At 56.7% G+C, this 26,746-nt stretch overlaps 1 protein-coding gene across 3 annotated transcripts in view; it reads right to left on the bottom strand.

The window, feature by feature from the left end:
- Kcnab2 (potassium channel, voltage gated subfamily A regulatory beta subunit 2) overlaps positions 1-26,746 on the bottom strand; it is a 77,096-nt gene that overhangs the window by 14,809 nt on the left and 35,541 nt on the right. For 2 of the 3 annotated variants that reach the window (XM_013035665.1, XM_013035658.1), the window contains exons 3-5: positions 25,955-25,996; positions 5,316-5,359; positions 4,653-4,690 (exon numbers count right to left, since the gene is read on the bottom strand). In XM_013035665.1, coding sequence (XP_012891119.1) covers positions 4,653-4,690; positions 5,316-5,359; positions 25,955-25,996 — 124 coding nt within the window. The remainder of the gene's footprint in view (positions 1-4,652; positions 4,691-5,315; positions 5,360-25,954; positions 25,997-26,746) is intronic. The other variant, XM_013035674.1, reaches the window with a different exon arrangement.

Here is a 26,746-nt window from a genome sequence, read left to right as displayed (position 1 = left end):
CCCAGGCTCAGCCCAGGACGCCAGGCCTCCCCCCACCCCAGGAACCCCAGGCTTGGCTGAGTAATTCTTGTGACATGCTCTGCCCCCAGCCACTGCAGGACTCTCTACAGAGCTCAGACGCCCAGGAGCCAGGCAGACGTGAGGAACAGCGGGGGAGCCATGGGGGACCCCACAGGAGGCCCAGCACGGGCGGGTGAGTCCACCCCCACGCTGCTCAGGGGAGGGAGGTGCAGCGTTGCCAGATCCCTTAGGTTTTCAACAGATTCCAGGATCCCAGGGACCTTGTCCCTAGGGAAACGCAAACAGTTCAGAGATTGTGGGGCTCCAAGCCAAGCTGCTGGGCGGCTGAGGTTGGAGGCAGGAGCTCAGGGTGTGGGGTCTCTGGATTCACCAGCAGGGCTCTGCTGTTCCTCACTGCGTGGCTCCAGAGTATCAACAAGGCAAATGCATCATCGCTACCGCCCTTCCCCTCTGGGCTGCCTTGCACTGGCTCCGCCAGGCGCTGTTCTACACGGGAGGGATGCATCGTGCTAGCCAGGCTGAGCTGTACCCAGAGCCAGGCCCAGCCCCCGCCCTGCTACTTCAGGATCTGCTGCATTTTGGGCGGGTCCCAGGACACAGGTGCACAAAACGAAGAAGGGAGAAGTCTCAACTCCCTGGGCAGCAGCCGGCGAGCCTACCAAGACCAGAGGCTTCTATTCCAGATAATCAAAGCCAAGGCCTTCCCTGACCCTACGTCCTGACCTCCCGCCCCCATCCCAGCACCCCGCCCCGGCTTTGCCTTTGCTGGCCTGGCCTCAGGCCCGCTCTCTGCCTCTGCCTTCCCCTCTGTCCGGTACCACCCGGGAGCCTCATCCGCCCTCCTGGCTCTGCCCTCCTCTTCTGTGGGCCACTGCTTCAGGGTGCCCCAAAAGTATGGTGTCCCTGGACCCCTTGAGGGTTCGTGCAGGTTCATGCAAGGGAATTATGTGAAAAGTTATTCTCTACCTGGCACTACAAATGTCCCTGTGTGAGGAGGCAGCAGAGAGCTCACAGTCGGGAGGAGGAGATAGGGAACCATGCTGCGGAGATGGGAGCGGGTGAGGCGGCCAGCAGCTGGCAGAAGCCAGCAGGGCCCGGAATGACCGTCCAACAGGGCCCCTAGAGGAGGGGGCACAGCCCTGTGCCACCCGAGCTGGGCTCAGCTCAGCAACAATGAGCTCACATCGTGTGTGTGTGTGTGTGTGTGTGTGTGTGTGTTTTGCGTAATGGAGATTAAACTCAGTACCTCAATCTCTTATTTGGTCTATTCTGCCCAGGGCTGGCATGCTACCAACTGAGCCACACCTCCACTCCTAGCTTTTCGTTGGCTAATTGAAGATAAGTCTCATGGCTTTCCTGACTGGCTTTGAACCATGATCCTCAGATCTCAGCCTCCTGAGTAGCTTGGATTACAGGTGGGAGCCACCGGCACCCCCTTTGGCTTTGACGTCACCCAGTGAACAGTCATTTGTTAGGACACTGATATATTCCCCATAGCACTCATCCATCAGAGAGCATGCATTTCCGGCGTTCCCGCGCTTGTCTTCTGTGACAGATGGCTGCCGAAGGCAGGCACCTGTCATTCGGTGCTGCTCACTGAACATGAGCTAAATAAGGCAGCGTCCTCTAGCTGGGGAGCTGGTGACCCCTGACTGGCCACTCCTGCCACCTCCTCCCTGTCCTGCGTGCTGCTGGCCCTGCTATGCCCACCCCTGGGAGGTCCCCTCTCCCTGATTTCCACAATGTGTGCCCCAGAGAACGGTCACCCTGAACACGCCTGGTTCTCTCGCAGAGGGGAAAGCCTGGCCGATCCTGAGGGTGGCAGCCCCTGCAGGACCTGCTGAAGATGGGGAGCCAGCTTAGCCTCCTTCACAAAGACAGGTTTAACCGTGACCCCTGTGACGCGGGAATGGCGCACGGGGTGACTGGACACGGGAGGTTTCAGGGCCGGGAAACTGTGCACTGCCGTGATTTGGGGGTCTTCCGTGCATTTCCCCCACTGAACTGCAGTGCTAACCTGCAGACCGCAGTAGATGTTGTTTTCATTTGCTCTACAGGTCCCTGTCCTCATTTGTTTAACTGAATCTCTACTATGGGACTCTGATTCTTTCCAGTGTCAGAGATACAGAACTGGAGTCAGAAGCAACCTCAGGTGACAACGGAGGCCACCTCCAGTCAGCCCAGCCCCACGAGGGGACAAGCGACCCCCCCGCCCTGGTAGGGGTCCCTCAGAGGCGTGAGGCTCAGGTATGGCTGCATCTCTATGGGCCTGAATAATGCCGATAGAGCATTGAGTGAGATGCGGCACAGATTTCCCAGGTGTGGCTCTTGCTGCATTCCTGCCCCAACTCAGCCTCAAAGCCTGTGCGTGACAGGGAGGGGGGCAGCGGTGTGAGGTCACAGCCTGGAGGCCTGACTCTGCCCAGGGCAGTTCCACCAGTGGCTGGCCACGGACTCTTAGAGTTACTAACACCATCCACTTCCTTCTACCTCACCGGGAGGGACAAGGCGATTTGTCCGGGTGTGCCACAAAACATGGCTGAGGTTTGGGGGATCTGTGTGTGGGGATACGGGGGTGGGGAGGGCAGGGAGTGCTTGATCCTTTCCTGCAATGCACCAGGCAGTAAATGATCCAAAGGCTCCAGTTCTCGGCTCTGCCTTTACAGTGAAAGTCACGGAAGTGTGATGGAATGGGCGTGGCTGTGTGCCAATAAAACTTTATTTGCAAGAACAGCCTGGAGAGTCAGGAAGTAGATTAGGTTAGCAGGGGCCATGGGGTGATAAAAAAAATGCCAGAAACAGTGGTGAAGGTTGTAAAGGAATAGGAAGGAACCAGTGCTAGGGAACTGGACCCTTGAAAGGATCAATTTCACAGATCATGGATTTGATTAAGAAGTAACAGTAAAAGGCAGTGCAGAGGCGTCCCAGAGGCTTGCCAGCTCCATCGGGCAGCAGAGACCCGGCCTCTGCCTCTGGGCAGCAGCCAGGGCCACTCACACTCGACATATTGATTTCTTTTGACAATAACTGTAGGATTTAATACAAGAATTCCTCCTGCTCCTCCGCTCAGTCATTTTTTGCCTGCTCCAATCTTCCAGATCCTGGACACTGTCATGCATTATGTCCTCTGTCCGCCCAACTCGGCCTTATCTGCAGATGACCTCCAGTATCTTTATCCCTGGGGGAGACTTGGTGGCGGGCCACCCTGAGCTACCAAGGGGTCATTCGTCAATGTTCTCTGGTGTGACCAATTTGTCACGCCAGGGAATGCCAGACGTCACCTACAGGATGGCTCGCGTCTGTCACAGGACGTCACAGCAGCGCTGTCTGGGAGCGACACCCCTTTATGGACTCTTCCATCCACACTGAAAGTGAAATGGGCTGGATGCCAGGGCCGTGCCTGTAATCCTAGTGACCCAGGAGGCTAAGATCTGAGGACCACAGTTCAGCGCCAACCCAAACAGGAAGGTTTAAGAATCTCTTATCTCCAATTAACCATCAAAAGGCTAGAAATGGAGCTGTGGCTCAACGGGTAGAGCACCAGCCTTGAGTGCAAAGCTAAGGGACAGTGCCCAGGGCTTGAGTCCAGGCCCCAGTACCTACACTCACACTCAAAAAAAAAAGTGAACGGAGGCCCAGTTAGGCGCTACTTATTTAGAGCAAACCACACAGGCCTTCTGGCTCTGATGTCTCTTCTAAGTGGAAAGAAGCAGTCTGGTGGCTCAGATGAAGCCTTTGGCCTGCGTTAGACATTCTTGACTTCATCCTAAAATAGCCCACGTCCAGCAACCTCAGAATGTGGCGGGTGGGGAGCGGGGAGGTAGTCAATCGTTCTAAGACCAGCTACTGACATAAAAAGCAAAACCAGAGATGAGCAACTACAGCTCACAAGGTCTCAAATCAATTCACTTATTAATGTTTAAAGAGCAGCTCTGCCAACAGAACACAGGGCACAGGTGACAGTGCGTCTGGCACAGGTGCCCCGAGCTCTTGGAACAGCGCTACTCCTCTTTCCGGATATCCAACCCCCCTCCCCCCGTCCCCCAGCCCCCGTCCCCAAACCCCAACTGTCTAGAGCATAACCTGTCTGAAAATTCATCCCTCTCCTCTCTCCTTCTGAGAGACCCCACAACGCTGGCAGAGTCTGACGGGCTCTCCCTTAATGTCCTCCTTGTAGCCCAATGGTGCGGAGCTAAGGCCCAGCAGATGTGCTCAGCTATGCACCCACAGCGGTACTGAGGGGCGGTGCGGTTAACAGCGTGGAAGGACACCAACCCACTCAAGACTCTCTGGGGGAACCGCAGCTGCTGCACCGAAACGCCAACACGGGCAAGCGCTGATGTTTTACGCTCACACAGGCGCGCTGAAGGGCGAGCTGGGGCTGGGGGAGCTGTGGCACAGGTGTCACCCGCCCGAGGCCCCCGGGCTTCCAGGAGTGGAAGGGATTACCGAGACTCAGCACCAGTGCGGGGATGGCACCAGGGATGGCATCTTCCTTGGCCCGTGTGGCCTGCTGGGCCGGGGCAGGGCACCCTCCACAAACAGAAAGAGGGCGGCTCCCACGAGCCACTCTAGTCCAGCGCCAGGGCTGAGCCCCGGCTGGACGCTAGGTCCAGGGAGCCCCGTCTTACCTCGTCGGTGATCTGGCCTCCAAAGGTTACCCATGTTCCTGGAAGGAAGCACAGAGATTCAAGTCAGGCAGTCTACCGGGACCGTATCTGTCCTGTGGGTGCAGCCGCAGGCCACAGGGGGCCACGTTACTCTGCAGTTCTGTATGGGGACAGCTGACGCTCAGGACAAGTCTCCAGACTAAGGAGGCAGGAGTCCTTAGGGCAGCTAGCCGGCCGCAAGCCCTGGAGGGCACTGTGGACCAGGCTCTGATTCCAGGGACCCCTTGAAGCCACGGGCAAAAGGGTTCCACGCAAGGTCCTTGCTGTTGCTGGGGGGGGAGGTGTTGAGGCCAGAGGGGCCTATCATGTACTCCATAAAAGTGTTAGACAGGGGATTCTTCAGACAGAGCTCACATCTGGAGAGAGAGATAAAGGGCAAAATCAGAGGCCTTTCCTGGGGGAGTCTCTGAGAAGCTGACCCCAGTGAGAAGTCTTCCCAGCATGCCGAGGGCTGGGAAAAGCTGGGACTTTCTTCTGGGGGCAGCGGGGCTCCCCGGTCTCCTCTGCCCATCTGCCAAGGCTGCAGCCCTGTCTGCTCCTCCTCCCCGGCTGCCTCCTGGTTCTCACAGCAACCCGGCCCCCCGAATCCCAGGCTCTGGCCTTCCCTCCTTCACCCATACTCACCAAGCCCCAGGCAGGAGACCCGCAGGCCGGACTTGCCCAGATTCCTGAAAAACAAACAAACAAACAAACCCAACAACCTCATTTGAGTCTTCCACATTGGGACAAGATGCCGCCAGCCAGGCTCTGCTGTGATGCCTCTCTGGTCTGTTCCCCCACCAGCCCCTCGGAGCCAGGGCTCTGCTCCCTGCCCTGGGGTGACACCCATCTCCTGGGCCCTCACTGGGCGTGCCGCGGTGACGCAGCGCTGACTCGAGGGCACATGCCGAGGGATGCCATCTTGTATGGGCTGCAGCAGGGCTGGCGTAGGCCTGTGGTGTGTCCACAGGGTCCCGGGCTGAGTTCTCCTCTCTCAGCTTGACCAGAGGTCACACTTGGGACTTGGTGGGTCACTACTCCCCTCTGGAGAGCCACAGGGCTGGGCTGTGTCCCTGTGACCTTGAGGCTGGCAGTTTGGAGGACAGTTCAGTTCTCTAGAGAAGTAGCCCCCAGAGCTGCCCGGCGACATCGAAGGCCCGGGAGGTGTCCATGGTGGGGTGCACTCCAGAGCCCACGCACGTGGGCCTCGAGCCATCACCGGCATCCTTAGGAGGCTGTGGGGCCTAGAGCGTCTGGAGCCAGGCCCCTCTGTCAGCTGGGTTTGGCAGGCCTCCTGCTTGAGGTCCTCATGGTAGAGACACTGGATGGCATGCAGAGCCAGAGCAGGGAGTGAGGAGCGGGCAGCTGCCCCTGGGCGCAGGCCCATGGAGGTGCTGTGTGCCCAGTCCTATTTATGGGTGAAACGGGTGTGTCCCGCCCCAGATGGTGAAGCTGGCAAGTGGCAGCCCCCGCGAGCGGGGCCAGACCCACTTCCCTAGAGAGGCGGGACTGACTTCCTGGGATCTACACGGTGCTGCTCACCTCCGTGATGCACCGAGAGCCAGCAGGCCTTCCTCGGGACCCGGCACCCCCAGGCACCCCTTCTTCTCCCTTTTGTGGAGTCTTTTGTCTCATCCTCAGATTACTCCACGCGAGTCTGGCCCCCCTGGAAGGTGGCAGGGAGCACCTGTTTCATGACCACTCTGACTGTCCCCAGAGTGGCAGATTTCCCTGGCCGCCAGACCCCTGCGGGGGCCTGCTGGATCAAAAGCGCTCGTGATATGGGTGTGTGCAGAGTCTCGCTAAACAGCTTGAGAACAACCACACTGTGTCACCCAATTGAAGGTTGTTTTAAATGGCCAGGTTTTCTTTCAAAATTTCCTGTCAAAATCATGCAGCTGCTAGCTGATTCCTCCCCCAGGAGGATTTTTTTCTTTTTCTCTAAATGAGAACTTAAAAGCCGCAGATTTCTCTTGCAGGAGAGCACTGGGCAGCTTTCCCACTGCTGGGGCCTGGGTCACAGGACTGGGAGACACACGCCTCTCTTCTCCAAGCTGCAGGAACCCAGCGAGACAGCACTGCACATGGGAAAAAGGCACCCAGAGAGATGGCACAGGATGTGGGGGAAAGTCCTTTTCCTTGTACAAAACAGACAGGGGACAAAACAGGGCTTTAATACTACTGTGTTAAAAAGGGAGATAAGGCTTCTGAGCTTTATTTCCCCTTTTCAGCCAGTGACGATCTCACAGCGCCCCAAGTCTTGCATGTATATGTCAACCATGCCACATGTGTGCAGGGCAGATGGACAAAAGGCCTGACGTTATCCTATGTAAGTTCTGTGGGTGCAGGGTCTACTGAGTAGAAAGGGAGACTTCTTCCTTTCTGGGTAGAAAGTAACTGGATGGACACAGTGCCTTATGCCTGCAATCTTAGCTATGTAGCTAAGACAGTAAAGTCTGTGAGACTCTTATCTCCCATAAGAAGCTAACCCAGGCAGGAAAATCTGTATGCCTCTCATCTCCAATTAACCATCAGAAAGCCAGAAGAGGTATAGATCAAGTGAGAGAGGACATGCCTTGAGCAGAAAAAAAAAGCTAAGGGACAGTGCCCAGACCCTGAGTTCAAGCCCCAGTACCAGCAAGCAAAGCAGGACGAGTAACTGTGGAGGGACACGATCAGGTTTCTCAGAAGAGATAGGAAACCCAGGGAGGCCTGGTCGGGAGCAGCACACCCCTCCGAAGATGCTAGGCCTTCTTCCAGAAAGTACTCACGGATGCCAATCCCGCCATGGCCCTGTTTGTCATGTCAGGGTGTTTGCAGAGCCCTGGACCCCACTGGGCTTGATCTAGATAAATAGATAAATCCAGGCATCTGGGAGGGAGGGTGGGCCTCTGCCTTTGTAAATTCCTGCCTGAGTGGACACAGGCAGCAATTTCTCCACTGCGATTTCCCTTGGTCAAAAAGCTTTAGGTGTATTTTCCTGAGAAATTGCCTTTTATCAGTAAAGTGCTGGGGCGAGGACTCAAACCCAGGCCCTCAGATGTTTATGGGGAGGCAGGTGAGGGCATGAGAGGAGAGGCTGAGGAGCAAGGACACCTGTTGCCCTCCAGCTGGGGAGGAGAGCAAGACTTGTCCTGCTCTTGAGTCCCATCGTCTGAGTCTGGCTGGCATGAGGCGAACCTGCTTCCCCAAAAGGCTCTGAGCTGTTTCTGGTGCTGCACAGGGACCCGGGGCGTGCGGCTCCTCTGTGGCTTCTCCACCCACCACCCACAGGAATACTTGAACAAAACTAGGACACTGCATGACGCTGGGACTACCCTGCCCCACTTGTTTCCCGGCTAAAATGATGGTATTAGTTCTGCCATCTGCTTCCAGGCCTCCGGAGAAGGAATGAGAAGGGACAGGGTCCCTCCAGGCTGAGAGCTTTCTATATAAGAACGACTGTGCGGTGTCGGGGGGGGGGGATGGAGCGCCACAGAACAGAGCAGATGGCACCTGCCGCTACTGGAACCCAAAAACCGCCATCTAAGGATCTTTCTTTTCTTCTGCAATTAACCTTCCAGTACTGGACCTTGAACTCAGGGCCTGGGCACCGTCCCTTAGCTTTTTCACTCAAGGCTGGCATTCTACCACTTGATCTACACCTCTTCTGGCTTTCTGAGGGCTAACTGGAGATGAGAATCAGACAAATTTTCCTGCGTGGGTTGGCTTTGAGTAGGGACAATGACAGACACGAGCCACCTCACTTCCTCTAAAGATTTTTTCTCCTAATGAAAATGACATCATGTTAACATAGTTGGTCAAAATCTCCAAACCCCAATATTGTTGATCTTTGTGGAAAAATGACTAATAAGGACTCCTAACTGGAGTGCCTGTCAGGTAGCCACCGATTGCCCAGCGCCGCTCGACATGGCACTCCGGGACTTTGTGAAGGATTAGAACCGGAAGATGCCAGGAAGTTACGGATTCTCTTAAAATGGAGTACAGGGCATTTCATTTTAGCCGTTTGGCTGGAGGACGAAAACCGGACGAGGCACGGGAGGGCAACCCTGTCTGGATAAGGGGTTTAGACCTGAGGGAGACAGGTGGTTCCCCCTTAGTGCCTGGCTCAGCCGTCACCCTAACAAGCCCCGCTGTGATGGTTAATCTCGGTTGTCAGCTTGATGGGACTGACAGTTGCCTGGCTGATTAATGAGGCGCACCTCCGGGTGTGTCTGTGCTGGAGTTTGCAGAGACGCTCTGATCTAATCAGTGGTTTAATTCCTTGATGGACTCATGATCTGAGGCACTGCTGAGAGGTGGTGAGAGGCAGGCGGTGGGGTCTGTTAGAGGAAGCTGGTCACTGGGGGCTATGCCCTGACCTGGCCACTTCCTGTCTCCACTCTCTGCTTCCTGTCCTCTGGGAGAGAGCTGCTCTGCTCTACCATACCTTCCTCACCAGAGTGACTGAACCCTCTGAACCCCCGAATCTGTTCAACAGTCTGCCTCATTCCTAAACTCCAGGCTTCTGTGTCCCCACCACAGGCTGGGACCTGTCTGCTCTCTTACTGGAGAGACGGGCTCTTGTGGCTAGAAGTGCTCCAGGTGGACCCGAACCCAGGTCCCCAGGCTGCCCACTCTTCACTGCCCCATCTTGCTCTCTCTGCACACACATGAGCATCTACGTGTGCACATACAGAGATCGCCTTCCAGCGAGTCTTGAGAGGGAATTCCTTCACAGTGATTTCTCTGTGCAGAAACAGGCTCACTATTAACTCTTCGACTGAGTGATTCTTGGATTGACTTAAAAGTTACGGGAGGTGACTGTAAGTATCCAAACTAATATAGGTCGCACGCACATATTCACTCCCAGCTTTTGATCCCCACCCAACCAAAGATAGTAACTCCAGAGCTTTTAGAGCATGGAATTCTATTCTGGGTCCTCCTCACCAAACAGAGGCTGGGGACAAAAGTCCTTTACACCCTGGAGGCCCAAGAGCATCCAAGGTCCACAGGGCCGGGGTGGAGGGGTGGGGGAGGGGACAGGGCCAGTCCACGCCAGGACCCCTCCCCAGGGGTGTCCTTGGCCCGGTGCCTCCTGGTGTTGGCTCTGGGAGGTCTCAGTTACGGGGAGGTACTCTCCATACTTATGAGTTGGCATCAATGCTGGGTCCGGATCCAGGCTGCTCTCCTCCGCCTTCCTAGAGCTATCTGTGCTGGGATGGCGTCAGGTCACCAAGAGGCACCCCAGCCCCTGGCTCCTGCTTTGAAAGCACAGCTCCTAACTGGCCGGTCCAGCCGGCTCAGGCCCCGGAGAGGAGCTCTTCCCCCAGGGGCACTGTGCTCAGGAGCAAAGGGCCCTGGGGTCTTAAATGGCCAGACCACAGCAGGGTGCCCAGAGCCGCCCCAGGGCCCTTCCTCCCCTTCCACCCCAGGGCATAGGAGCGAGGCTGCGGGTGGGGACCAGGGACGCAGGGAACAGGAGGGAGGTCTTGTCCCAGACACTCAGATCTTCCCCACGTAAGACTCACAGAACCCAGAGTGAGGTAGAATATGGAGCCCCTGTGGAGGGGAACAACACAGCCTGGGCTGAGCGTGGTGGGAAAATGGACTGCCCTGTGCCTGCCTGAGCCAGGGTCCCTGCTGGACGAAGCCAGGCCTGGCTCCAGAAAGTTCATTCTACCACAGGCCTCACCTGATAGCCTCAACCCTGAAGAGTGCTACAAATATCTCAGCCCACCCACGGGTATCTTCTGGGGCCTCTGTGCTGAGGAGGACAGGAGGATGTGGGGGTGCCTGGGAGGAGCCGGCGGAAAGCGAACGGAGGACGGCGAGCATCCGCACCCCCTCTACAGTCGTGGAGAAGCAGCTTGGGGCTGAGTGGATCCCCAACTTAATTCTGACCGATTGTGCCGAGCACTGAGACGCCCCCCCCAGCCCTCCCTCCCCCCTTCCTCCTCCCCAGCTCTCGGCACACTGCCCAAAGCCAGGAGAGTGGGTTTTGAGACGGGAGGAGGAAGCCGCAGCCCCCACCCGCAGCACCCGCGTCCCCGCAGCGCCCCGGGGTCCCCCGTACCTATATCTCACCCCAGGCTGCTTCACGCTGGCATCGCTAGTGCTAGGGGTGCTGTGCACGGACAGCTGTCCCAGGCTCCGGGCCACCATGGCCACCGCCCGGAAGCGGCTGCGGGTGCCTGGGCTGGGGCTGCCGGCTGCCGGCCGGCCCAGACGCTCCTCGGGGCCCCGGCTCTTGAGGCTGTGCTCCGAGCACACGAAGGACACCTGCATCTTGACGCCGGGCTCCACTCCTGGCTGTCTCTCCCTTCAGGCCAGGTTCAGAAGTCATCCAGCCCCTTTCCCTTCTCAGCCCGGGACGAGACTATCCCAGAAGGCTCAGACTTGGAGATCTCAGATGCAATGAAGACGTCTGTGCGGTTGCCAATCGAAGGGCATCCAATTTCCAGATGGCGCCTGACCTTACCCGAGAGGAGTCAATGATCAAGGCTCCTAGGAGCCCGGGGTGCAGGGGTGAGGGCCCATCCTCACTGTCCTGGCAGGCCTGCCCTGCTCCTGCTGGGCACTCCTGGTCCCACGCTGCTCTGTCCCCAGCAGCTCCGAGCGCGCTCAGCAGGGCCGGGCTGTGAGGGGCCCCCTGGCTGCGGAGCTGTGTGTCCCACTGCGGTGGCCACCTCCCCGGGCAGCGGCTGAGGGGGGCGGGCTGCAGGGAGCAGCTGCTTCTCTGGGCTTCCCCGATCCTCTCTCAGCTCGCTCGTGGCTCTGCACACAGGGTGGCTGAAGCTCCCACAGTCAACGAGGCAGCCAGCAAGAGGCGCTGGCGGCGCTGGAGATTCATTATTCATGACACAGGATGCACAGCCGCCCGCCCTGCAGGCCCCGGGAGGCTCCTCGCCCTGGCAGCTCCCGGCCGACCTGCCACCCGCCCAGGCACAGCCCCTCCCGCGTGGGGTGGGGGCGTTCGCTAGGGGTCTGCTCACTGGAATGTCGGAGGAGAAAACCCACTGGGTCTCGGTGAAATGACACGATGGCCAAGGGAAGAGACCAGGGTCAAGGGACAGAAAAATACCAGCACTCCACAGTACTTCTGCCCTGGCAGACATCAGTACTTCATGAATGAATGAATGCGCGAACGCATGTTCTCCCTGGCTGGCTGTCATCTGACCCCAAGTGTACCCAGCAGGTTGGACCCCTGCCAGAATGTTCTTTTAGCTTTCCACCTGTCTTGCCAGGGTGCCAGCGAGTGGGGGTCTAGTCCTGGCTCGGCTGCTGATTGACTGTGTGACCACAGGAGTGCTGTCTTCCGTGGACCCCACGGACAAGATGAGCGCTGTGGCCTGAGGCCTGGGCTGTCCCTCCCAGCTAGACCCTGCAAAGCCCTTTACACCTACCAGCCGCCCAGCTCTGCCCCCAGCAGGACCCAGGAAAGAATCCACCCAGGATGCCCTGCTTTTAGACACAGAAGTTAGGAACGAAACCCATCCAGGCCCGGCTGTCTCTGCTCATGAGCTGGGCAGACTGTCCCCCATGCTGTTCTCAAGATTACAAAACTGGGCCCTAGGTCAGGTCACATGGGCAAAGAGCTCAGACGTGATTCTGGTCCTGTAAACATGTGCTCACCATTAAAACAACAAGCACACTAATAACATGACTTAGTCTGAAGCGATTGGATGACAGCAACAGGTCCAACTTCCGCCAGGGCACAGGCACCTGCCCGCAGGACCTCAACCTCTGGGACAGCTCCTTCAGTATCGGGTCAGGACACCAATGGAGCCAGTCACAGTGGAGTTCTGGCCCTGCCCGGACTGACGTGGCCAGCCGCTGTTTTCAGCAGGAGTTTTGAGCGACAGCATGCATACTGGACATTTCCATGATTATTGGTGGTCATAGGACTTGAACTCAGGGCCTGGATGCTTTTTCAGCTTAAGGCTAGAGCTCTACCACTTTGACCTACACAGATACACTTCTGGCTTTTTCTGAGTAGTTTATCAGAGATAAGAGGATAAGAGAGTATCATGGATTTTCCTGCCCAAGCTGGCTTTGAACCATGATTCTCAGATCTTGGCCTCCTGAGTAGGTGGGATTACAGGTATGAGCTACTGGGGCCCAGCTAAAATTGGGCTAGTTGCTTGGAGAATAGATATATATTCTTTGTTGGTTGCTCTTTACGCTAGTGTTCTACCACTATGAGCCACAGCACCACTTCATCCATTTCTTTCTTACTTATCTCTGCACTTGGCAAACCATGGCGTTGTCCAAGAGCTGATGTCTCGCTGTTCCTCGATGTCTGCCATGAGGCCGGGATGCCATGAGTAGCATGAAATTAAGCGACGGTACAAGAACCACAGTCACACGGTGTCCTTACCACACAACCAGCGGTCCTGAGTCTACATATGCACCCTGGGAACGGAAAACATGGGTCTCCACAAAAACCTGAACCCCAGTGCCCACAGCAGCTCTATTCATAATAGCCGAAAGGTGGAAACACTCCAACTGAATGGCAAGTAGATAAATGAAATGTGACATGTCCTCACAATGGAATATGGGGTCATAGAAAAGAATGAAGCTGGGCTGGGAAGGTGGCTCAGCGGTAGAGTGCTTGATTCCTCAGCAGCACATAAACAGAAAAAGCCGGAAGTGGCGCTGTGGCTCAAGTGGTAGAGCACTCGCCTTGAGCTGAAGAGCTGAGGGACAGCGCCCAGGCCGAGTTCAAAAAAAAAAAAGAAAGAATGACGTTCTGATGGCTGCTACACCTTAGATAAATATAAAAACATCATTCTAAGTGGAAGAAGCCAGTCATGAGAGAACATCCTATGATTTCATTAATGCTAAAAAAAAGAAAAATAAACCACAAAAAACCATAGAAACTCATAGCAGATTAATGGCTGGCAAGTTGGGGTGACGGTATGGAGTAATAATAAAAGGGCAGGAGAGGTTTTTGGGGGATGAGGTGATGAACATGCTCTAAAAGTAACTGTGGTTTTTGCACCGTTTTGTAAGTCTAACGGTGGGTTATACACGTGACACGACAGAGCTGTCTGCCACCCGTCGGTCGTATCTCATGCCATCTAGTTTTAGAGCCTCAGGACCTTTGCTCTCTCTGTTTCCCGGTGGTGGTGCCCTCCCAGCTTCTTTCTAAAGAGCCTTTCCCTTGAGGAGCAGAGAGTGAATTCCAGACATGTGCCAGGCACCTTCACGCCAGCCTGTGGAGAAGTGCCACGCATATGTGGTGGACTTAGTTCTTCAACAGACTCCGGGCTAAATGCTGAAGTGGCCAGTTCCTCTGTGAGCAGCTAGAGGAATGGCTGCCTCACCCCAAAGCTCTACTCTACACACCAGAGAGACGGGGTGGGCAGCTGCAGGCTGAGCCACCCTGAGCGCGGGTCCTGCCGCAGTGGACCTGGACAGACAAGACTGCTGGCGCTGAGCCAGGGCCTCCTGCGAGGAGAGCCAGTGGCAATGGAAGGGGGTAGATGCTTTCTCCTGGACGGGGAGGGCCACGGAGGCCTTGAGACACTTTAGGATTGGGTCTAATTTTCATCTTCCCCATCGCTGTCTTCTGAAGATTCCAGTCATGATCTACTAGGCCTGAGCCCTCCCCCTTAACAGCCAGAGTTGAGGACAGTAGGAGGAAAAAAGAGGTAACAAGGTAGGCCTTTTCCCTGGGCCCCCTCAGCTTCAGGCTTGGTTCAGCACACAAACATCCAGGCATGTTCCCAGTGGTCTCCAGGTTGCATGGGGCAGCCCTTACCTCCAGGTACTACCTTTTCATAGTAATATTTAAGACCAAGTTTAACTGAATCACAGCCCGGTGGCCGAAAGAGAAGAGTCCACCCTGGGATGCCATTTACATAGTTTCTTGAATAAACTGGTGGCCTGTCAGTCACCCAGGGGACAGCGAGACAGCGTTCACCAGACAGAGCAGAGGCCCCCTGGGGAGCCGGCCCTCCGCCCAGTGACTGCTGAAGGCCTGGGCTGTTCCCCGCCCTGGGAGCATGACCTCGTGCTATCTACCATACAGCCAAGGACCCTATTTCTAAATAAGGGCAGCCTCTATAGGATTTGGGAGATGAGGCTGAGCTCAGTACCCTGGAGGCCCGGGTCTGGCATTCCCTGCCTCTCCACCTCAGTCCGGCCATCTGGCCTGTCTCCTGTCACGTACCTGGAGGGTGCTCCCTCACACCGCCACTGGCTCCTCCCTCGGAGGGTTTGGCCCTTAGCTCCTCGGTCCCTCCTCAGACCATCCTGCCTGCCACCGGCCTCTGCCACGCTGTCCTGCCTTGTGGCCACAGGTCAGCTGGTGCGGTGGACTTGCTCATGCACTGCTGACTTTCCTTCAGCTTCTCTGCACCGGGACGTATCAGCCATGATACATGCAGGGGAAGGGGACTCTACTGATCGTGTTTTGAACTGTTCCCCAGGATCTAGCCCAGTGCTTGGTGCTGAGTGGTCTCTGAATAAATACCTGCAAGGTTATCAATGACCAGCCCAAACAGACAAAACAACAACAACAACAACAAAAACAATGCTTGGAGTTTCCCTCTTGAGCAATTTCCACCAGAGTTAGGAGTTCAGTTGGGGTTATTACTAGCTGGACATTTGTCCTTCCCATACAGCTGGATTTGAAGTACAAAACCTTTAAAATTCTGCCATCTAATGGACTCCCAGAAGAAATGTTTTGTTTCTTTAAATTACAACAGCCTGTTCAAACAATGGGCTGGAAGACCAAACAGTGTTCACAGAACGGTCCTGGCCTTGCAGGACTCCCAGTTAAGTATGAACTTCATATAAGCAGTCCTGGGGCTTGAACTCAGGGCCTGGGCACTGTTTCTGAGCTTCTTTGGCTCAAGGCTAGCACTCTACCACTTGAGCCACAGAATCACTTCTGGCTTTTCCTGAGTAGTTTATTGGAGATAAGAGTCTCATGAACTTTCCTGCCTGGGCTGGCTTCAAATGGCAGTCCTCAGGTCTCAGCCTCCTGGGTAGCTAGGATTACAGGTGTGAACCACCAGCACCTGGCTAACAGGTAATTTTTAAAATTGTAAACATGTCCCAAATATTCTATGGGACAGATTTATTTAAAAATTTACTCTTTACCTGAAATTCCAACTGAAGGTATCTTGTCTTCTCTTTTTCTTTTGAAGTGCTGGGGATAAAAACCAGACCAGACAAGTGTTCTACCACTGAGTTATGACTAACCCGGCAGGCTGGATTTTTCTTTGCTATACCTGGAAGGCCTACAAGGATGGGTGAGGATGGTCCTCTCTGGCTGAGCAGCTCTGAGAAGAGCCTAGAGGCACAGGAAACAATGCAGTGTATTTGCAGTCTTCAAGGATTTATAAACAACAACAACAACAACAACAACAACAACAGCAAAAGGCTTTTTGGTCCTTCTGGAGAAAGGCTGGCTGGAGCGCTGTCCAGGGTGCTGAATTCAAAGCCAGGCAAGTTCAAGGGAATATCCTTTTGAGATGCCGGACACTTAGAGACGCCAGTCATGCAGATACGCGTATATTTAATTCACAGCCCATCCCAACAGTGTGATACAACGAGTCAGGGAGCCACCAACGAACACCCAGTTTCCTACGGAAAGCCTAGTAGGACATAAAGGGAAACCTGTCTTTGTCCCAGTACAGAGCCTGGGTTTCTGCTGCCATGGGTTGGTTTAGGAGATGGTGAGCTGAGACTTGCTTGAGTTCAGGTGGAGTCCACCCCCAATGACCAATTTCTCCTACTGAAGTTGCAGGAGATAATCGAACCAGCACACTTAGCCCTTGGCCAAGTTGTTTTCTTTCTTGCTTATTTTTGGATAGCGAGGCCTCTCTATGACAGGCTTTCAGTTTCTTCTTGGACACATTTCTGGGTTTGGAATATCAAAGCCGCAAATATCTACTCCTGTCTCTACACAAAGGAATTGTCACTGGGGTCTCATGGGCCACAGCCCCTGTGTCTACGGGCTCCCTGCCCGCGCCCCTCTGCCCGGCCCTTACCGATACTTCATGCCTGTGCGCCGCGCGGTGCAGCCGTCCAGGGAGAGGCCGTGCATGCGGAGGAAGCTCTCCATGTTCCTGGCCTGGGCGGCCGCCCGTACCTCCCGCAGCCGCCGCAGCTCCAGCGTGTCTGTCTGGCGGACGGGGTGCAGGCCCCAGTCTGAGTGGCACCTACTGCTCACGCTCCGCAGACTTTCGCTGTAGGTCATGGACAGCATGGTGCTGCCTGGCCCGGGAGCTGCCGCTGTCCGGACGGGAAATGCCGAGTGGCGTTGGTTAGAGACTGTGCCAACGCCCTGGGGCAGGGGCCGGGGGGCAGCGTAATAACCTCCAATGTGAGGTGCGACCAAGAGGCCCTGGTGCCCAGGGTGAACGCACGCCTTGGCTTGAGATTCCACCACATGCTGGAAACAGAGCGCCTTCCTGCGCCTCTGCGACCGAGAGCCAAGCACCAGCCAAGCTGCATTCCAGGCGGGGGCACCACGCTCCAAGTGTTCCACAGGGAATGGGGGTGGGGTGGGGCGTGCAGAGCCTGGGCCCCTGAGCGGAGGCCCAGGGAGGTTCCCCGAGCGGCGGCCTGCCCCACACAACCCCACGTCCTGCCCCACCCTCCCGGGGTCCCACTTGCTCTGGAGCCCTGGGGAGAGATGTGCCAACCCCAGGGCGCTGTCTGCATGCAGAAGCCCCAATGCTCCGGCAGAGCGCGGACTTGGTGCTCCACGGTCTCATGAGGGTCAGGGATCTTTGCAAAAGAAAGACTGAGCAGAATCTGTTTAAGGAGCACGAGCTGGGGGTGAACTAGGAAGCAGGTTTAGCTGGAGATTAGGAAATCTCAAAACTTATGTGTTAAGAAATATATGTGTATGTGTGTGTGTGTGTGTATGTGTGCTGGTATTGGGGCTTAAACTCAGGGCCTATGCACTGTCCCTTAGCTGGTACTCTACCACTTGAACTACAGTTCCACTTCCAGATTTTTTTGTTTGGTCGGTCATGGGGCTTGAACTCTGGGCCTGGGTGCTGTCCCTGAGCTCTTCAGCTAAAGGTGAGCACTCTACCACTTGATCCACAGTGCCACTTCTGGTTTTCTGGTGGTTCATTGGAGATAAGAGTCTCATGGACTTTCCTTGCCTAGGCTGGCTTTGAATTGCACGATTCTCAGAGCTCAGCCTTCCGCTGTAGTTAGGATTACAGGCATGAGCTACCATTGACTAGAAAGAAGCACTGTATGGAGTCATTTGAACTAATACAGACTCTTAGAAACCAAGAATAAGAAAATACCCATTAACATGAAACAGAAGGGGCTGGAGGCATGGTCTAAGCAGTAGAGTGTCTGCCTAACTAGCATGTAGCTCTGAGTTCAAACCCCAGTACCATAACAAAAAAGGGGGGGTAAAAATGGGAGTCTGGTGTGGTAGTACACACCTGTAATCCCAGCACTCAGGAGGCTGAGGCAGGAAGATATTGAATTTGAAGCCAAATTTGAGCTACAAAAAGCAAAACCTGTTTCCAAAATCCAAATCATCTAGAGCAAAACACCCCCCCCCAAATAAAACCCTCTAAACAAAACACCTCCCTAAAATCAGTTGGAAATGAATACATAAATGGTACTCCATGTAGAGAGTGGACATTATGAAGGCATGCAGCATCTCAGCAGGAACTGACACACTGTCAGCCCCAGGGGACAGTGGAGAAGTAAAAGAGCAGGCAGAGGAAGCCACGTGCCGGTGGCACACACCTGCAATCCCCACTACTTAGGAGGCTAAGATTCAGAGGACTGAGTTTCAAACTATCTACGGCAGAAAAGTCCATGAGGCTCTGTCTCCAAAATAAGCAGCAAACAGCTAGGCTGGACGTGTGATAGAGTACCACCAAATAAACAAGTTGAGAGAACATGAGCTCCCGAGTTGAAACACTGGTACTGGCAGAAGTGAAGTAACAACAACAAATCCCAGCAAAGCGCATGCCTAGGTAGCTACTGCAGGTAGACCTCAATATCAATGAGCACTGAGGCTCAGGAAGGACACAATGGCAGGTGAATGGCAGAGGCCCGGACAAGAGGATGTCTGCAATCTAGGCTCCCCATTCCTCCTGACCAGCGCTCCACCTCTGCCCAGATGCTGCACATCTGGCTGGCCACCAGAGCCCGTCAGATGGAAATCCTCATCTCAGCAGGTCAGCAGTGCCATGGGCTCCTGGCGCCCAGCGCTGGTCACAGGAAGGGACAGACCTATCCACCCTCTGCTCCTTCCTGGAGGAGCCGAGCTCACTGCAGAGCTCTGGTGTGGTCCTTTGGGCAGGGGTGGAGGGGTCCTGGGCTGGCCCCTCCTCTGGTGAGCTCCATGGGGTCTCTGTGCTCATCTTCCCCAGGGCCAGAGGAAGGACGCAGGAGTTGGAGGTGAGCCCCGAGTGTTGGGTCCTCCGTGGAGTGACCCTCCTGGGTGTCCTTGACTTGCCTGGCCCGAGTGCCCCTGGGAAGTGGCCGCCTCCAGGGCCCCACAGCTGTCCTTTCCACGGCGGCTGCCCTGCACATCTATTCCCCTCTCTTTCAGGGACTGTCAGCAACCATCCCCATCCAGTGCAGGTGTCTGGAAATGCTCAGTGGACACGCAGATGAGGTGGAGATGGGGTCTAGACACACTGGAGAGACTAGAAGGCAAGGGTCTCCCGAGTAGCCCTGTGGGGAGCGGGCGTGAGGAGAGCAGTCTGTTCAGGCCTTAGCCTGGATTCCACCCACCCCCAACCAGGTTGCTTATGGGCAGCTCCCTCATCGTCCCTCACACAGACCCAGGTGCCACCCCACCCCACCCGGCCTCTTTCCTGCTGTGGCTAAATGCAGTTTCCCCCCTCCCTGCTGTGCCACTCAGGGAGGCTGAGCCCGAGAGGCAGGAGGTTGCTCCTCTGCCTGCCCCTTCCCTGCAGAGGTTGCTCCTCTGCCTGCCCCTTCCCTGCGGTGTCTGCAGAGCAACAGGAGGGGTCTGGAAGGTCCGTGCAGGGCCACGAGTTGCTCTCTCTCTGCCAGGGGTGGGGCTGCCAGGCTGGAACGTTCATTCACCGTGGCACATATCCTTGGGGTGGGGGCCGCACAACTCTAGATGCTAAGGCAGGAAGGGCTGCCCCAGCCTTCCAGAAGAACTCAGAGGTGGGGAAGGGGCCCGCTCGGGGGGGGGGGAGCCCCCGAGCGAGGGGCACTAGCATCTTTCGAGCAGGCTGGCTGCTGCCTCTCCAGCAGAAGGGCAGCTTCCGAGGAGGCTGCGTGTCTGGCTGGCCGCTGTGTGTGGGTGAATGGACATCGGCTCTTGCTTCCCTGGGGTCCCGTTCAGAGAGAAGGCCAAACCGGGCAGGCTGCGGCTATGGCTTCTTCCCGAAAAGCAGGGCCCGTCTCAGATGCTCATGTTCTCAGCTGGGCCCAGCCAGGCTGATCGATAGCCATTAGCTTTTAAGACAGTACCCAGAAAAAGCAACCCTGGTCTGGCCATGGCCCTGGCGTGGGAGGAGAGCGGCCGAGCTGCCCGGTGAGGCTGGGCAGTTGGCTGTCACCGGCTCAGCACCACCCAGGAAGGCGCCTGGCTCCCTGCATCTGCTAAATGGGACGGGCGGAGGCCGATCACCAGGCAGCCCTGGCCTATGTGACTGAGCTGGACAACCCGGCAGAGCTGGTGGTGCACGTAGGTGTGTGCTTTACACAGGTGGCCAGTGGCCGGGCGTGGCAGTGACACCAGTGACAATAAGTGTCCTGGAGAGGAGAATTCATGACCTGTCCTCTGCGAGAGGGGGACAAGTGACCAGAGACTGGAATGAGTCGAGGGAGCCACGCAGACACCTAATCTGTCTAGGAAATGTCCAACAGGATAAAATACACACTAATGATGGACACTGAATGCCACTAATATAAAGCACACACTACTAAATGCACTGATGAATGTTCTCACGGAGAACATGCATGTTTGTGACGAGATGGGAGAGGGGCGGGAATGGAATGGAGGTGTGCAGAGGGCGGGGGCAGGAAAGAGCAGGCCTGGTAACTCAGCCAGACCTGCAACCTGGCTTAGATGTGGCCCCCTCCCTCTGGGGGGGGCCACAGTCCCCTTGCGCGTACTCCCCTGGAGTACTTCGGGGAGCCCTGGCCTCCTGCTGAGGCATGGTGAATGGGATTCCTGGAGAGAAAAGCAGGGGCGTGGTGGTTCTGGCTTGTGGTGGAAGGGTGAGGGGCACAGACCTGTGCCCACAAAAGGGGTCCAGGGCCAGACTCCGAGTAAGAAGGCTGTCCGGGGAAGAAGGGACGGCTGTGTGCAGATGGCACAGGCCGGCTCTGAGGGCCGCCAGCCCTGGCTGCTTTTTCCAGGGGTGAGGAGCAGAGTGTGGACAAGGGGGCCCCCGAATAAGGGGTGGCCAGGGAGAAAGAAGGGAAGCTCAAGGTTGGGTCTTCAGCCTTGGTCCCCGGCCCATCTCCTGGCCAAGGACCTGCAGCCTCCCAGGGTGAGGGTCTCTGAAGTCTGCCGCCCTCCCTCTCCTGGTCTCATAAGCCCCCGTGGCTGCCGCTAACCACACAGCACCTGGCAGTTCTCTCCTGTGCAGGGCCCGCCTCCTTCCAGTCTATTCCTGTGGCCCGGGGCCCAGGGGAATTCACGTGAACAAACGCCGTGACATGGAAAAATGAACCGCTGTTAACCTCATTAGGCGGGTCGGCCTCACCACCTCTCCCCCGCGCCCGCCTTCTGCCTGGGGTTTCTCAGGTGGGGTCCGTTCCCTGCCTGCCGCAATGCCCGACGCGCGAGGCCGGGAAGGAAGCCCGCACGCCTCCGTCCCAGGATGGCATCTGTCTAGACACCAGAGGCCAGCCAGACGTCCTGAAGGCGGAAACTGAGGGGAGCGGTCACCATTCAGGGAGCAACTCTGCAACGCACACACCGGCACGGAGAATCGGCACACCTGGACTCAAACAAGCGTCGTGGCTCCCTCCGGCAGAGCACCCCCCTCTCCTTTCCCAGCCAGAGTGGGAATCTTAATCCAGGGGGAGCCCAGCAAGGCGGGAAGGAAGTCGACCGGCCAGCGCTGCGCAGGGTGGGAGGCAAGCAGGCTCAAGCACGGGACACGGGGCGGCCACGGAGCTGCCAGGCGGGAACCCCGAACCCCCTCCACCCAGCAGTCACCTCAAGTTCACCCCAGCCAGGGCTGGCTTTTTCTGTGAAGTTGTCTGCTTGGAAGAAATGCAGAAGGTCTTATTTCAGATCAGCCCAAAGCATCACCAATTAGCACCCCCCACCCCCCGCCGCCATTTCAGTTCCTGGGGCCCACAGGCCGACTCACCTGCCTCGGCGGCAGCTGCTCCGTAAGAGGGCGGCCGTGCAGTTATTAGGGATGTGAGGATGTGCACGGCCACGGCCTCATTAGGGAGTGTCGCTGCAGAGCGCCAGAGGCCATTGGCGAATGCGAGAATCCCACAAGGGTGGACTTTGGAGGCAGCAAGCCCATTAGCTCTATTAGGGCGTTTTCATCTCGGTGGAAGAGGCTGAATTATTCACGAGAGCCTCTTCCCCTAAGTGCAGTGCCGTGGTGCAGCCTGGCAATGCCCACGCCCGGCACTCAGGGTTGGGGTGCAGCGTGAGGCGGGGGTCCTGCTCTCTCCTAGGCCTCCTCCCACCCCCAGGGCCAGAGACACGGATCCTGGGAGCCACAGGTAGAAAGGGGCAGGACGAGCAGAGGACTCGGCTCACCCTGTTCCAAATGGTAATAGGGGGAGTCGGGGTGCCAGGGCACATGGCGACCAGAGAGGCTCGGCCTCCACACGAGCTGTTCCTCCCTCCACCGGATGTTCCCCACATGCTTTATCCTCGACAGTCAGTACCTACAAACGGACGGAAAGTTCTGGAAACCCACTAGACACCACGTTGATGTTCCCTTCAGACAGGGCACGGCATACCCGGCACGCATCGCGATCCAGGGACTGGAAAAGGCTTTGAGACTGTGCTGAGCCCTTCCCTCCCTTCTCCGACCCCGCAGGGGTGGGGGGAGATACCCAGGGGGCTGCCTGTCACCCCTAGATGCCAACAGACAATGTCCTGCTGAGAAGACACACCAGTGCCGGTGGAACTCTAGGTGGAGACTGACCCGTTTCTCATTCAGACAAACAGAGGTGGTGGTATCCCCTGAGGGAGAAGATGGGGAACCAGTGCAGGTGTGGAGAAGGTGGACCAAGTGGGGGGGCACCGAACCCCCATGTGTGGCGGTGTGTTGGCACGTGGGAAGGCCACAACAACTGGATTGGGGTTTTTCTCCAGGCCTACTGGCTGCTGTGGGCAGGCTTGGGGCGTATCCCTCAGGGTCCCTGCGCTGCTGGCCACGTTGGGAGGTGGTGGGCCGGAAGAGGTGGGGCCTGATGGAAGGTCTTTCGGCCTTTGGGGAGGGGCTCCAGAAAAGACGGAGGCAGTTCTGTGGGACCCTAAATTAGTTCTCTTCAGAGTGAACTGTGTAAGTGGGGTTGCTTACCCCTGAACAGTCCCCGACGGCTCCTGCCCTCCGCCAGGAGGCCCTCCTCGGAAGCCAGTGGATGACCCCTGGACCTGGACTGTGAGCTAGTCAGTCTGCCTCAGGCAGTTCATCACAGAAACAAAAACCCGACTGACCTGGGCCTGACTTCTGCACGGTGGTCTTCAACCCCCCTGTGCACGCAGGCATCGCCTCCTTGTCCCTCTCCGTGTCTCAGGCCCTGCCGGGCCTTGAAGTCACACGTCCTGACTCCCTCTGTTCCTGCCCTGAGCCCGTGGCCCCCGGCCCTCCCACCGTTTCATCTTTCCCAGGCTGTTACCTGGCCTCCTTGCATCCGGTCCCCCTGGCTGTCCATCTTCTTCCCTGCTACTCTAGCTCTGACCCTGACACTGCTTGAATACCACAGTGCTCCCCAATGCCTACCAAATGTACCTGAACTCCTCCACCCGGCCCTCCAGGCCCCTCCCCTCCCACCCACTCTGCCTCCGTCCTATGCCACATCCGCTCCGGGCCACCATCACTTCCTGCTCTCCACGCACATCTCCACATGTGGTTGTTGCATCTACTGGAATGTTCTTCCGTCACTGTGCGCAATCTTGTCCAGCCTCCAAGGTCCTGCCTTCAAAGCCCCCTCCTCCCCGCAGCAGCCTCCTTCTCTGAGAGGCCTTCCTGGACTCCTCCAGCAGGGTGTGTGTGTGATCATGCCATTCACTGAGACCATCAGTAGTACTTTGGACTTCTTCCATGACATCTCTGCCTTCCAGATGCTCCCACATTTCTCAAGTGGACCGTGAATCCAAATCCTCCCCCTTCTCTGCAGAACCATGGCTGTGTGCTGCGTGGCTCCTCCCACTGCTGGGGGGGGGGATGTTTCTCCCACTGGCTTTGGACCTAGTCACCTGTGTTGCTTTGGCCTCTGGGCACTGTGGCTTGGGGCGCTGTGTTACGCAGCCCTCCTTGCAGAGCTGACTGATACAGAGCTTTACTCACTCATGCAGGAGCTGCTCAAGGGCAGGGCACTCACCTTGAACACTTCTACTCCCCAGAACGCCTGCCTTTACTGACTCAGTATAGCTCTCTCTTAACTCAGCCACATTTAGTGCTGAGTGGTGGGGTGCTCCCTGGCAGGGGCAGGCAGGCTGCTCAGCAGAGTAAGGCCCCAGCCTTTGGGGCCCTCATCACAGGGCCTGCCCAAGGGTCTATGTGAAGAAATGGCTGTAAAGACCCAAAGGACAGGAGTCCAGGGGCTGTGGGCAGGAGAATGCGGAGCTGAGAGGTGGGAGGAAGGGCTTCGGAGCTTGTTCTCTGGCAGAGATGTGTTCTTGGCGATGATCAGGGTGTACAGCAGGATGAGCCGCAGTCCCTAGTTCAAAGAACAGCCAGTGGGCCAGTGGTGGACGAGACGCAGTACAAGTCAGTTACACCCGCATTTCACCAGGCCCCTGCCAAGAGTGTGGCTCCGGGAGCCAGCAGGTCTGCACCTGGGGGTTTTTGCCTGTTGCTCTGACTTCCTTCCTTCTCCTGTAGAATGAGTATGACCAGGCTCTCTGTGGATGCAGGTCAGGTGCAAGCGTGGTTTCACTGGTCAGATCCTGGGACCAATGCCACATGCTCCTCATGTCAGATTTCGTCACACGGATAAATGTGTGTGTACACGCTATGCATGATGTAAGCATTTCATCCAATAAAAACATTTGCAAGCCCAGGTTCAGATCTCACGGGCAAATGTCTTCTCCAGTCATAACCTCTGTAGAATCAAAGAGCCAGCCAGCCCTCTCTCTGGAGCTGAAAGGAGTGAATGAGGCCTCAGTGGAGACACCAGGGGTGTGGGGCCGACTGGCTCAGCATCCAGGCCGGGGTCAGGTTCAGAGATGGTGAGGCAGTGGGGAAGGAAGGGTGGTGCAGAATCCGGTGCTGACTGCTCAGAGCGGTGTGCTCAGATGCCATGGCGGGCAGAGGGGGCTGGCTTCCCGGGCTCCCCACTCAGTGCTCAGGCTCACAGAGAGCACTGGCCTGTACATCCCCACAGTTCTAGCCGGCATCCTAGGCCCGCCAGCTTCCCAGGAAGGGTGTATCTGCGACACAGGTGAGGGAAAGTGGGGCTCGAGGAAGGGGCAGAGTGGCCCAAGGGGAGCCTGCAGACCCCACACCTGGGCCTCTGGATGCTGCATGGGGCCAAGACCTAGGCTCGTGTCTGGCAAACACCTGCTTCTAATCTGACCAAGAAAGTGCTTCAGAAAGACACTGCAATCCCAACCAGGACCCACATCACACAAACATCGCACAAACGCATCAGGCTCCGATGCATGCCAAAGCTCCACAGCTTACAGATCAGCCCAAACCCAAGGGCGAGAGGGAGAAGGGATGGACGCACCATGGTGCCTTCACTTTTGTAACCCAAGAAGCACAGACCCGTGCCTCAGGCAGGCAGAATCATCCACTGCTGGGGATGGACCCAGTACGTCATGCATCCTGGGCAAGTGTCCTGCCCACCACCCACCCCCACCCCCGCTGACGAGTGGTCTTAGGTGGCTGAAAGCAAGGCGAGAACAGAACTCCATTTGCTCAAGTCAGAGTTGGTGGGTTGATTGTGTATTAATACACAATTAACAATACACAATTAACACACAACCCAATAGCACATTTTAAAAAAATCATGGCATTACACACGCTCTGTGGATGGCACCAAGAGGCAGGCGGGACCTGGGTGTCATCAGCGCCAGCCGGCCGGCGCACCCAGGATGGACGCAGCCCTCCCACACACACCCTCGTGTTGGACGCGCCGGGTTGGAAGCAGAATGAAGTGCTCATTACCTGTAAAACTGGAGCTGTCTTTTGGGACTCCCATATCGATTACTTCGGACAGCAATGGAGGGAAAAGGGGGAGAAGAGGAGAGAAGAGAGTGCACAGTTGGCATCAACCACAGGCAGGTGCCAGCTCAGAACGCATGGCCAACACCCGGCAGCCTCTGTTCCCACCCTCCACCAGCTCTGGCCGGCTCCTGGGATACACAGCCAGGTGCCAAACGCGCTGCAGCAGCGCCACCCAGTGGACTCTGAGCAGAGGCCCAGAGCCTCACAGTTCTCAAGCTAAACCTCTGGGTGAGTGGGTTTTAGTTTGCTTCAGAAGATGCTTTCTGGCATGCGTTCCCATGGTTAATGCCCACACCCTTCCTGGGATTTCTGGGCCATTTTCAGGACAGACATTCCTTTCCCTGGACTTTCTACAGACATCCATTCTGGCTCAGACCCTGAGAATGATCTAGATGGGTCTGAATTCCCAGGATCTATAGGCTGCTGGGGTCCTCCCCCTGCTCCAACCTTTTCTGGTGGTGACAGGGATATTGGTGTCCGGTGCCCTATCTGCAGCCAGCAGCTCGCACCAGCGCCCTCTGCAGGTGGCCAAACACTCCCGGAGCCGGAAGTGCCGGCCACGAGGTCAAAGTTGCCCTGCGAGCTTTGCCTGCACCCAAATGGGCAAGCCTTGAGGGCTGGGGTTCCATGGAGACCCCAGGAGCGGTGAGAGGTCCAAGGCAGGAAGGTCCTCTTTCTCACTGCTGGGCCTCTCTCTCAATCTCAAACACAATTTTGGAAGAGTCTGGGACC

Source organism: Dipodomys ordii, unplaced genomic scaffold (genome assembly GCF_000151885.1).
Source record: "Dipodomys ordii isolate 6190 unplaced genomic scaffold, Dord_2.0 Scaffold6, whole genome shotgun sequence".
NCBI lineage: Eukaryota > Metazoa > Chordata > Mammalia > Rodentia > Heteromyidae > Dipodomys > Dipodomys ordii.
Note: the sequence above shows the minus strand (reverse complement) of the source record. Positions and strands in the feature narration are given on the sequence as shown.